Source organism: Symphalangus syndactylus, chromosome 3 (genome assembly GCF_028878055.3).
Source record: "Symphalangus syndactylus isolate Jambi chromosome 3, NHGRI_mSymSyn1-v2.1_pri, whole genome shotgun sequence".
Taxonomy (NCBI): domain Eukaryota; kingdom Metazoa; phylum Chordata; class Mammalia; order Primates; family Hylobatidae; genus Symphalangus; species Symphalangus syndactylus.
The window spans coordinates 129,005,051-129,018,294 of NC_072425.2; the positions used below are offsets into that span (position 1 = coordinate 129,005,051).

Genomic DNA, 13,244 nt, shown 5'->3' on the forward strand with positions numbered 1-13,244 from the left:
TTGGGGAACATCTGGGCATCTAATATTCTTCATAAACTGTATAGTTTTCTAGGGCTGCCATTATTAATGACCACAGAGTTGATGGATTAAAACAAATTTATTCTCTCACAGTTCGGAAAACAAGTCTGAAATCAGGGTTTCAGCAGGGACAATGAGTTCCCTCCAAAGACTATAGAGAAGAACCCTTCCTTGCCTTTTCCAGTTCTGGTGGCTCTAGGCATTTAGTGGTTTGTGATTGCATAACTCCAGTCTCTTCTTCCATCTTTACATGGCCTTCTCCTCTGTGTCTGTATTTTCTCTTCTCTTAAGAGGACAGTTGGGGCCGGGCACGGTGGCTCACGCTTGTAATCCCAGCACCTTGGGAGGCCAAGGTGGGCGGATCACGAGGTCAGGAGATCGAGACCACGGTGAAACCCCGTCTCTACTAAAAATACAAAAAAAATTAGCCAGGCGTGGTGGCGGGCGCCTGTAGTCCCAGCTACTTGGAGAGGCTGAGGCAGGAGAATGGCGTGAACCCAGGAGGCGGAGCTTGCAGTGAGCCGAGATCGCGCCACTGCACTCCAGCCTGGGCGACAGAACGAGACTCCGTCTCAAAAAAAAAAAAAAAAGAGGACAGTTGGTATTGGATTTAGGGCCACTCAGATAATACAGGATGATCTTATCTCAGGATCCTAATTATACCTTCAGAGACCTTTTTCCAAATAAGGTCACATTGATAGGTTCCAGGGTTTAGGACAAAGATTTATCTTTTGGAGGGCCACCATTCATTCCACTAAACAGACTTTAGTCTTCCTGTTTTCAGCATTATTCATATTACTGACTCATGGAGAGTTTTCTGGAGCCTGGCAGAAATGGCTTGCTTAAGGCATTGACAGTCTTCCGTTAATTCAGTCAAGGCCTATTTTTTTTTTGGAGACAGAGTCTCGCTCTGTCGCCCAGGCTGGAGTGCAGTGGCGCAATCTTGGCTCACTGCAACCTCCGCCTCCTGGGTTCATGCCATTCTCCTGCCTCAGCCTCCTGAGTAGCTGGGACTACAGGTGCACACCACCACGCCCATCTAATTTTTTTGTATTTTTAGTAGAGATGGGGTTTCACCATGTTAGCCAGGATGGTCTTGATTTCCTGACCTCGTGATCCGCCTGCCTTGGCCTCCCAAAGTGCTGGGATTACAGGCGTGAGCCACCGCGCCCGGCCAAGGCCTGTATTCAACTATTGCTCCTCTCTAAACCCCTCTTCTTGTGCCATTCTGAGTTAGCCACTGTTACTGAACATACCTTTCAGTTCTGTCCTTCTAGGATGCTGTTTGGGCTTTCCCGTTCCTTGCTTTTAGATGCATTCCTTTTCCGTGCTGTGACCACCATGATGATCGTCACAGCAGCAAACATTCAAGGAATTTGTATTCCTTAAATATAAATACAGGATACTTAAAATCTAGAGGCAGGAATTTTTTTTTAATATTCCTTTAATTCCCCTCTGTGCCAGCACATAGATACCTTTTTTTTTTTTTTTTTTTTTTTTTTGAGGTGGAGTCTCGTTCTGTTGCCAGGCTGGAGTGCAGTGGTGCTATCTTGGCTCATTGCAACCTCTGCCTCCTGAGTGGGTTCAAGTGATTCTCCCGCCTCAGCCTCCCGAGTAGCTGGGACCACAGGCACACGCCACCACACCCAGCTAATTTTTGCATTTTTGGTAGAGATGGAGTTTCACCATGTTGGCCAGGCTGGTCTCAATCTCTTGACCTCGTGATCTGCCTGCCTCGGCCTCCCAAAGTGCTGGGATTACAGCATGAGCCACCATGCCTGGCCGCATGTAGACACTTTTTAACACTTTAATTTGCCATTTTACATATCATAAAATGTACCTGCTCTAAGTGTATAATTTCTTGATTTTTGTTAAAGGTACAGAATTACGCAGTTTTACCACAATCTAATTTTAGAAATTTCCATCACCCCCCAAAAAGATCACTCATGCTCATTTATAGTAAATTCTTATTTTCACCTTCAGCCCTTGGGCAATCTGTTCTAGTGCTTGAGTCTGTAGATTTGTATTTTCTAGACCTTTTATAGAAATGGAATTATAAAATATGTGGTCTTGTGCATCTGCTTTCTTTCACTTAACGAAATGTTTTTGAGACTCATCTATGTTGTAGCATGTATCTGTAGTTTATTCTTTTTTATTGCTGAATAGTGTTTAATCATATCAGTATACCTCTTTATTACTCACCAGTTGATTAACATTTGTTTTCCAGTTTTTTTGCTATTATGAATGATGCTACTATGAGTATTTACATACAATTATTTGCGTGGACATATATTTTTATTTCTCTTCAGTAGATTCCTAGGAATGGAGTCATAGGGTAAAATTATGTTTAATTTTTAGAGAAACTTCTACATTATTTTTCAAAGTGGTTGCACCATTTTACCTTCCCACCAATAGTGGATAAATGTTCCAGTTTCTCTATGTCCTCATCAATATTTGTTACTGTGTGGATGTGAAGTGAGAGCCATCTACTTGTGAGAATATCTCGCTTTATTGCACTTTGATTTATTGTGCTTTTCTATAAATTGAAGGCTTGTGGCAACCCTCTGTCAAGCAAGTTGATGGCAACATTTTTCCAACAGCATGTGCTCACTTCCTGTCTCTGTGTCACATTTTGGCAATTCCTAGAGTATTTCAAATTTTATTATTATATCTGTTATGGTGACCTGTGATCAAGGATCTTTGATGTTACCATTGTATTGTTTCAATGCCCCATGAACCATGCCCATATAAGATGGCAAACTTCATTGATAAATTTTGCATGTGTTCTGACTGGTTGATAGAATTGATAGAATTATCAACTAGCTATTCCTCTGTCTCTCTCCCTCTCCTTGGGCCTCCCTATTCCCTGAGACACAGTAAAACTGAAATCAGGCCAATTAGTAACTGTACAATGGCCTCTGAGTGTTTGAGTGAAAGGAAGACTTTCATGTCTCTTACTTTAAATCAAAAGCTAGAAATGATTAAGCTCAATGAGTAAGGCATGTCAAAAGCCAAGATAGGTTGAAAGCTAGGCCTCTTGTGCCAAACAGCCAACTTGTGAATACAGAGAAAAAGTTCTTGAAGGAAATGAAAAGTACTATCCTGGTGAACACATGAATGATAAGAAAGTGCAACAGCCTTGTTGCTGATACGGAGAAAGTTTTGAGTGGTCTAGATAAAAGATTAAACCAGGTACAGCATTCCCTTAAGCCAAAGCTTAATTCAGAGCAAGGCCCTAACTCTCTTCAATTCTTTGAAGGCTGATAGAGGTGAGGAAGCTGCATAACAGAAGTTTGAGGCTAGCAGAGGTTGGTTCATGAGGTTGAAGGAAAGGAGGCCATAATAACATAAAAGTACAGGGTGAAGCAGCAAATTATTCAGAAGATATAGCTAAGATAATTGATATCCCGCATCAGTTGGCAGCCATCAACATCAAGGCAAGATCTACCAGCAAAAAAATTACAATTCACTAAAAGTTCAGGTGATTTTTAGCATATTTTAGCAATAAAGTATTTTAAAATTAAGGTATATACGTTGTTTTTTTGTTAGTCGTAATGCTGTTGCACTCTTAGTAGACAACAGTGTAGTGTTAAGCATAACTTTTGTATGTACTGGGAAATCAGAAAATTTGTGTGACTTGCTTTATTGCAATATTATTTTGGTGGTCTAGAACTGAACCTGCAATATCAAGATATTTCTATACTTAGATGAAGGAATTGAGGTTGTCTGTTAATTCTAACCAAACACCATTCATTTACTTGTTCATACACCCATTCAACATTTATTTAACATGTACTGTTTACTGGATTCAGTGGTGAACAATATAGGGAATACTATCCTTACTGTCTCAAAGGGAAGATGATTGAACAAGCAATATTATAATAATTTAATCAAGAAAGCAGTATTTGCTGTGTGATACCTTGGCTAGAGTCCTGTGGTAATTAATGAGTCATACATGGTGTTTTTATTAGAGTAGTTCCCTGTGTTTGTTTGCAAGTGACAAAATCCTGCTCTAGCCAACTTAGGCAAATTGGGGGATTTGGTACCCATTGATCTTTTTGGAGCTTGTGCCTAGAATGAGCTGGAGTTCTTTTTTTTTTTTTTTTTTTTTTTTTTTGAGACGGAGTCTTGCTCTGTCGCCCAGGCTGGAGTGCAGTGGCGCAGTCTCGGCTCACTGCAAGCTCCGCCTCCCGGGTTCACGCCATTCTCCTGCCTCAGCCTCTCCGAGTAGCTGGGACTACAGGCGCCCGCCACCGCGCCCGGCTTATTTTTTTTTTTATACATTTAGTAGAGACAGGGTTTCACCATGGTCTCGATCTCCTGACCTCGTGATCCGCCCGCCTCGGCCTCCCAAAGTGCTGGGATTACAAGCGTGAGCCACCGCGCCCGGCCGAGCTGGAGTTCTTTGGAGGCAGAGCTGTGCCTTTGTGTGAAGCCTTAACTTTTTCTTGATTGCAGAACACGAGCAGGGGCCCTTACGCAGACCCCAAGGAGACCATGGATAAAATCCATGAATCCATGAGCTTGTGAACTTCAGTTGGGGCAGGGCGGGGAGGGCGGGGATATCACTTTTTTTTTTTTACTAACCTCTACTAATATTTAGCATTTCTTCCTTTTATAAATGTAGAGAACAGATCAAATGTTAACAGTACTTGTGTCTGGTCACCAGTAAAAATCAGTTATTTTCATAACACATTGTGGTTGTATATATCTCAAAATGTTATTTTGTTCATCGCTGCTTCAAAATGATAGCCATTATTAGACCTGCAACAAGATCTTATTATTGAGTGAATACAGAAGCACATTTGTCATAATTTTGCTTTTTGAACTGTTTGATAACTGAATTTCGGTATAGTTTCTCTCTTTTTTGTAGTAATTTGAGTATTTTCAGTGTTAAAAAGGTATTCTGAGATAAGATCCAGATGCATAGAGGCACCTTCTGTAGAAAAGATTGGGACTCCTTACTTGATGACAATAGAAGATCTGATATTGTGTAAAAAAAAAAAAAAAAAAAAAAAGACTGGGAACCCTTACTTTTACATTCTTCTGAGGTACCACCACCCGTGTATCCTGAGCACTCCTATTTCTTGCTACAATGCAGTTCTTTCCCTTCACTCTTCTTTCATCTGCTCAAACTACCTGCAGAGACTCAGCTCCAGCCAATGTACTTCCACTCAAAATCCAAGGAGTTCTGATTGGTGGGGGTTTTTTTTCAGCTACATTCATGTGGGTCAAGGCAGATGGCAGGGGATGTTAGACGATATGTGTGAAACCACCCTACCACTGCTGACACATTTCTCATTCTTTTTTTTTGTTTTCTTGGTGGGCGGTGGGGGCAGGGGCAGGGGCAGCGTTGGGGGACGGAGTCTCGCTCTGCTGCCCAGGCTGGAGTGCAGTGGTGTGATCTCAGCTCACTGCAACCTCTGCCTCCCAGGTTCAAGTGGTTCTCCTGCCTCAGCCTCCTGAGTAGCTGGGACTACAGTTGTGCACCACCATGCCCAGCTAACTTTTGTATTTTTAATAGAGACAGAGATTCGCCATGTTGGCGAATCTGACTTCAAGTGATCCGTCCACCTCAGCCTCCCAAAGTGCTGGGATTACAGGCATAAGCCACTGTTCCCAGCCCTCTCTTTGATTTTTAATAACTACAAGTCAAGGAGAGGGCACAGCAAAATGTAAAAATTAGGATAGACATCATCTTTGGCTGAACAATAACACACATTGGTTCAAAAAATTTTTGAAGTAAATATAAGTATTCTTGCTTAATCTGGCACATAGGCTCTTAATAAACACTATTTTTTATTATATTTATTTTTCTTTTTAAACAGAAATCATGTTGTTGATGTCAGTGTTGCGGTCAGTACTCCCGCAGGACTCATCACACCTATTGTGTTTAATGCACATATAAAAGGACTGGAAACCATTGCTAATGATGTTGTTTCTTTAGCAACCAAAGCAAGAGAGGGTAAACTACAGCCACATGAATTCCAGGTAGGGTATTAATTATTGCTTTCTAATTATGTTATTTTTAAGGTTTGCATAATGCATTTATTGCGTTTTTCACCTTTTGATGCTGCCACGTAATTTTTTTTTTTTTTTTTTTTTTTTTTTTTTTTTTGAGACGACGTCTTGCTCTGTCACCCAGGCTGGAGTGCAGTGGCATGATCTCGGCTCACTGCAAGCTCTGCCTCCCAGGTTCACGCCATTCTCTTGCCTCAGCCTCCCGAGTAGCTGGGACTACAGGCGCCCGCCACCACGCCCGGCTAATTTTTTGTATTTTTAGTAGAGACAGGTTTTCACCATGTTGGCCAGCATGGTCTCGATCTCCTGACCTCGTGATCCGCCTGCCTCGGCCTCCCAAAGTGCTAGGATTACAGGCGTGAGCCACCGCGCCCAGCGTAATTCTTTTTTTTTGAAACAGTCTCACTTTTGTCACCCAGGCTGGAGTGCAATGGCGCAATCTTGGCTCACTGCAACCTCTGCCTCCCAGGTTCAAGCAATTCTCCTGCCTCTGCCTCCTGAGTAGCTGGTATTACAGGCATGCACCTGGCTAATTTTGTGTGTGTGTGTGTGTGTGTGTGTGTGTTTTTAGTAGAGTCGGGGTTTCACCATGTTGGCCACGCTGGTTTCAAACTCCTGACCTCAAATGATCCACCCGCCTCACCCTCTCAAAGTGCTGGGATTACAGGTGTGAGCCACTGTGCCTGGCCTGCCACGTAACTCTTATTGACATACCGTTCTGAAAATAAAGTAAAATTCAATCATGTATCCAAAAGAAGACATTGTCTGAAAATAAGACATTTTCCAGCTGACATTTTTGTTCATATTGTAATGGTTGTATATCTTCAGTAATGTGTATTCCATTCAGGCCTTTCTTAAGACCTTGCACCTTTTTAGCTTAAGGTCTTTTCACAGAACATTGGTCAGGTTTTCTGATTTATGTTGACAAACAATAAATTTATTTTTAATATTTTTTTCCTCTAGGGTGGCACTTTTACAATCTCCAATTTAGGAATGTTTGGAATTAAGAATTTCTCTGCTATTATTAACCCACCTCAAGCATGTATTTTGGCAATTGGTGCTTCAGAGGATAAACTGGTCCCTGCAGATAATGAAAAAGGGTAAGTGCCAAAATGGAGGGGAAGTCGTAAGCTAATTTTTATTACATTATACACTTGTCCTGTGGTATCCTCAGGGGATTGGCTCCAGGAACCCCCTCAAATATCATAATCCACAGTGCTCAAGTCCCTGATATGATATGATGTGGTATTTGCATATAACCTACACACATTCTTCTGTATACTTTATTCTTGACCTTATAATAATACAATACCTAAACAGCACTTCATTCACATGGATCCAAGTGTAGTGCCCAGTGTGCAGCAAATTCAAGTTGTGCTTACTGGAAATTTGTGGAATTGTTTACTTTCTGGATATTTTGATCCATGGTTGGTTGAATCTATGGATTTGGAACCCATGGATATATGGAGGGTCAACCATACATACCTGTTTTTGAGTATCAGTGTTTTTTGTTTGTTTGTTTGAGATGGAGTCTCTCTCACTCTGTCACCCAGGCGGAAGTGCAGTGGTGCCATCTCGGCTCACTGCAATCTCTGCCTCCCAGGTTCAAACAATTCTCCTGCCTCAGCCTCCCGAGTAGCTGTAGCTGGGATTACAGGCATGTACTACTACACTTGGCTAATTTTTGTATTTTTAGTAGACATGTTGTTTCACCATGTAGGCCAGGCTGGTCTTGATCCTGACCTCAAATGATCTGCTCACCTCAGTCTTCCAAAGTGCTGGGATTACAGGAATGAGCCACTGTGCCTGGCCAGAGTCTCAGTTTTATATATAGTTATTGGCATGCTATATTGTTTCTTCAAATAAAATTATATATATATAAAAAATATGAAATTCTTCAAGGCAGAACTTTTCTTTACTAAATGCAGTTCGTCCTATTTGAGGTGGAAAGCCTTATTTATTCTAGGTGAGGAGTCAGCATGCTTTTTTTTTAGTCGTATGGTAAGTATTTTAGGCTTTCTGGGACATATGGCTGCTGTTGTAATACTCTGCCATTGTAATATGAAGGGAGGCATAAACAAGACAAATGAATTGCAGCAAATCTTTACTTAATAAAAACAGGCAGAGGGCAGGATTCGGCCCATTGCCCACCCATAGTTCAGGTATCTGGTCTGTTTCTTCAAGCTATTAATTTGAGCTAAAAGTATAGGAAACTGGAAGAGTAGATAGGAAATATTACCTGGTTGGGATTATAGGGTAGGAGTGAGCATTTGGGTGGTTACTGGCTGAAATGCAGTCTTTTCTTTCAGAATATCTAAAATGTCTTTATCTTTTTCTAGGTTTGATGTGGCTAGCATGATGTCTGTTACACTCAGTTGTGATCACCGGGTGGTGGATGGAGCAGTTGGAGCCCAGTGGCTTGCTGAGTTTAGAAAGTACCTTGAAAAACCTATCACTATGTTGTTGTAACTAACTCAAGAATTTCTAAACTCTCCCAGGTCACACTGATACATTCTTATCAAGATATTTATATGTTATTAAACAGGTGGTTCTTTTTATTTTAACCAGTTATTTTTATTATTGAGTCTGTTCAGATAAGTTATTTATAATGGGCATTACTGAATTTTTAAAATGCCGATTACACCCAAATATCGTGCACATTTAATAATCAGCAGATTTTTAACCCTGTACTCTAATTAAGGGACATGTATGTGGCCTTGCCTAGCCCTTTGGTGATAAGTACTTCCTCGAGGAAATGTACAATAGGTAGAATTGTGGTTCCCTAAAGACAAGTACATAAAGGTAACCTGGATGAAACCTTGAAGTTCTGAAATTTAACTGCCTAAAATGTTCTCCTTAGATGTGAGAGAAAGATAAATCAGGAAAATTAATTATCTTGGGGGAAGGGCTTGAATTGAAGCTTTACTTTAGAATTTAACCCTGGTTTGAAATTTTCCATTACATGATCTTGGTTTATCATCGATGGGAAGGGTAGAAAACTTCAAGGAAAATAAGTGAAATTTTAAAAGTCAGCATTTTCTTAGACTTCTTCAGCTGATTGTTTATTTTTCTATGAATCCCTACACATGGTTGTTCCCCCCCTTGAGATAATCTAAATATAAGCCAGCTACTTGATGTAAATGAGAATTTGTGTGGATATTTATTTAAACAAATGTGTAATTTTGAGTACAGAATTCAACAGTTACCTCCAAAAAAAAAACATTCTTAATATAATTTAACAGAAGTTCTGAAACTAAAATTTTCCAAGATTAACTGGTAGTTCATTGTAAATGAACCTAATGAACAGAATTTATTACTCCACTGTGGAAAATGCTATCAAATAACTAAGGAATATACATGGAATAAGTGTACATATGTAAAATATTGTTACTAGAGTTAAATATGTGCCAAAGTCCATTTATCCCAAGTCCTGTCTGAAAAGGAGGGGTACATTGGTAAACATTTTGGAGTGCTTAAAAATGCCAAAAACAAAACGGTAATTTCTACTTTGATAAAGTAAAAAAGTTAAATGTGTGTAAAAAAGTGTTCTGTGTCCTTCTACTCCAGCATCGTCTCATGTAAAATAAGAAAGCCCTAAAATACTGTTGGAGAGAAAATTAACTAGGTTGCTACCTTATTAGCCTAAATACTTTTTTCCATTTTGTTAGATTTTGCCTTTCTTTTGGAAGGAAGGAAGGAGGCGATATTCTGGATTATAAAAATGAATTGGGAACATTATCACAATTCCAGACTTTCTATTTATGTGTTTTAATAAACGTTTGAAATTATTTATGACTACTTAAAATGAATCTGACCAGTGCTTCCTTGTATATGTAATATTGGAGTTAGCCCCTGAAATTTGCTTTAAGTGTTTCAGTGTTGAATCTGTTTCTAAATATTCATTATTACATGGTGCACAAGTGACACTCCATATATTCCACACAGACTTTTACCTTTCTGTATTAAGAAAATCATACATTAATCTGAGTTTTCAGTAATTAGTAATTTTAGGTTGAAGATTATCCAAAAGAAACAAGCTTATCACAAGGGACCATCATCAATATGATCCAAATCTGGTTCAAACATTCAAAACTTCAAAGATAATTCATCTTTCACTAATGCTTGTGGTTCTGTTGTTCCCCTTGAAAAAAAATAAAAACAGTTGCCTTCTAATAAACATTGTTGAGTTAAAAATTAATCTGAGCCATAATCTAAATCTGGATTCAGTCTCTTACCAGAACTGAAAGAAAAAAGTTAGAAGTAGTGCTTTTGGTTCATATGTGATTATTTAAAAATTAAAGTATAAATCTTCAATATGTCTGGTTTAATTTTTGATCTGTTGCTAATTATTTTCACATTTAAATTATTTAGATCTAGGGACAGCCATGTATGTATAAGCTCTCAATACAGATAAATTTTAAGTTTATATAATTGGTAAAATATGGACTGCATTTAGGAGAATATAATCTAACATATTTAAGCTCAAAGAGTTCCTGAAGCACCCCGTGTTGGGGTGTGGCACTTATTACCAAGATGGAAAGTGTGGTCTGGTTCTGTTAGGTGATTTATTCCCAATTCTGAAGCTTGTGATTGTGAAGTTAGGGTATCCCAAGGCATAGTCTAGAAAGGAGTAAACCAGCACGTTAGAGAGATAGGAGGAATGTTCATCATGTGTAATGCACAAGTCCTGGAATACATGGGGAAATCATCATCACTACCAGCATGTTAGAGAGATAGGAGGAATGTTCATCATGTGTAATGCACAAGTCCTGGAATACATGGGGAAATCATCATTACTACTGGTAAGTGATCTAAAATGAAGTCTGTAGAAAAATCTGGTCTCCAAATTTATTTATTTATTTATTTATTTATTTATTTATTTAATTTATTTATTTATTTATTTTTTGAGACGGAGTCTCACTGTGTCGCCCAGGCTGGAGTCCAGTGGCGCAATATCAGCCCACTGCAACATCTGTCCCCTGGGTACAAGTGATTCTCCTGCTTCAGTCTCCCGAGTAGCTGAGATTACAGGTGCCCGCTACCACGCCCAGCTAATTTTTTGTATTTTCATTAGAGACAGGGTTTCACCGTGTTAGCCAGGATGGTCTCTATCTCCTGACCTTGTGATCTGCCCACTTCGGCCTCCCAAAGGGCTGGGATTACAGCTGAGCCACCGTGCCCAGCCTCCAAATTTCTAATTTTGAGAAAAAGGAATCTTAGTGAGATTCCAATTTAAACCAGTCCATAGTTCATTATCAGTTAATGCCCTTACTGGGCCCCATTTTGTTTTCTGTAGGGAGGAGAAGGTAGAGCTGTTTTTATTAATGTAAAATGAGTGAGAATATTTTGGAAAATAACTAGAATGTAAATTTTACCACTTTATTAGGTCTTGATGTGCATTTTAATGAGTATACAAACACAGATACTGATGTAAATAGCATCTAAGTGCTGAGTCCAAGGGTAGAGATTCAATCCTATGTAGTTAGGAGTTTTTAGGAAATACATTTTGGTAGTGATTTTGTAGGAGTAAAGTTAAGGTGAAGGCATTCAGTTTTTTTGAGGGGTGAGAATAGGTTTGTTAATTTTAGGACATGATGCAGTTCCAGAAATTTTTCAGGAGATAAATTATCCTGTTGCTAGTATAATTTAAATCCAGGCCAGGCCTTCAAAAAGGAGATTTGAGGCAAGGAAAAAAAACAAAAATCCAGACCAGGCTTAAGAAAATTATATTTGCTTTTAGGCCAGGCCCAGTGGCTCACGCCTGTAATCCCAACACTTTTGGGAGGCCAAGGCGGGCAGATCACTTGAGTTCAGGAGTTTAAGACCAGCCTGGCCAACATGATGAGACCCAGTATCTACTAAAAATGCAAAATTTAGCCAGGTGTGGTGGCAGGCGCCTGTAATCCCAGCTACTGGGGAGGCTGAGGCAGGAGAATCACTTGAACCTGAGATGGGGCAGGGGTAGGGGGCAGAGGTTGCAGTGAGCCAAGATTACGCCACTGCACTCCAGCCTGGGTGACAGAGCGAGACTCTGTCAAAAAAAAAAAATTATATTTGCTTTTAAATGTCATGTATCAGTTATTTCTGTTATACAACATTAGTTTCTATAGTTAAAAAGTTTTAAAATTAGTAAGAACTTTGGCCTGTATGTTGAACTAGAAACTTTATTACAAGGATAATTAAAGGAAACTTGTATCTAGAAAAGATAATTAACAGATGTTTAAAGTCTGCATATAGCTTACTTGATGTATAAATTGGATAGTTGGTACCTTTGTATTTCAGAGCTTAGAAGGGATGGATGATAGTTGAAAGTATATCACTTTTGTACTTCTGATCATTTCCTTAGGGGAAAAGCACTTGTCCCAATGTCAACTACTTTTTTTGTTCAAATATGAGATATATCTTGTAGGCCGGGCATGGTGGCTTATGCCTGTAATCTCAGCACTTTGGGAGGCCAAGGCAGGCGGATCACCTGAGGTCAGTTCGAAACCAGCCTGGCCAACAGGGAGAAACCCTCTCTATTAAGTATACAAAAATTAGCTAGGGGCGGTTGCGGGTGCCTGTAATCCCAGCTACTTGGGAGGCTGAGGCGGGAGAAACGCTTGAACCCAGGAGGTGGAGGTTTCAGTGAGCTAAGATTGCACCACTGCATTCCAGCTTGGGCAACAGAGCAAGATTCTGTCTCAAAAAAAAAAAAAAAAAGATATATTTTGTTTGCTGTTACTATGTCATTGTATCCAATCTATCAACAAGTCTATATCTGATACTAAAATGTCTGGCCGGGCAGCTGGGTGTCCTGGCAGAGTTGTTTAACTGAAGTACAGAGGTTAGGGGCTGAGCGCCGTGGCTCACGTCTGTAATCCCAGCACTTTGCGAGGCTGAGGCAGATGGATCACTTGAGGTCAGGAGTTCGAGACCAGCCTGGCCAACATGGTGAAACCCTTTCTCGACTAAAAATGCAAAACTAGCCAGGCATGGTGGCACATGCCTGTGGTCCCAGCTACTAAGGAGGCTGAGACAGGAGGATGGCTTGAACCTGGGAGGCGAAGGTTGCAGTGAGCTGAGATTGTGTCACTGCACTCCAGCCTGGGCAATGCAGCGAGACTCAGTCTCAATGAAGTACAGAGGTTAAATAGGCTTGAATATTATATTTGGCCCTGTATTTTTATTGTTGGAGGAGACTCACTGATATAGCCCACCCTGGT

General features: G+C 40.1%; 1 protein-coding gene across 13 annotated transcripts in view; it reads left to right on the forward strand.

Annotated features, from left to right (window-relative positions):
- DLAT (dihydrolipoamide S-acetyltransferase) overlaps positions 1-9,844 on the forward strand; it is a 38,369-nt gene extending 28,525 nt beyond the window's left edge. For 12 of the 13 annotated variants that reach the window (XM_055273107.2, XM_055273106.2, XM_055273111.2 and 9 more), the window contains 3 exons: positions 5,847-6,009; positions 7,003-7,139; positions 8,379-9,844. In XM_055273107.2, the coding sequence (XP_055129082.1) occupies positions 5,847-6,009; positions 7,003-7,139; positions 8,379-8,508 (430 nt within the window). In that variant the 3' untranslated portion in view covers positions 8,509-9,844. The remainder of the gene's footprint in view (positions 1-5,846; positions 6,010-7,002; positions 7,140-8,378) is intronic. The other variant, XM_055273109.2, reaches the window with a different exon arrangement.
- The last annotated feature ends 3,400 nt before the right edge of the window (positions 9,845-13,244 follow it).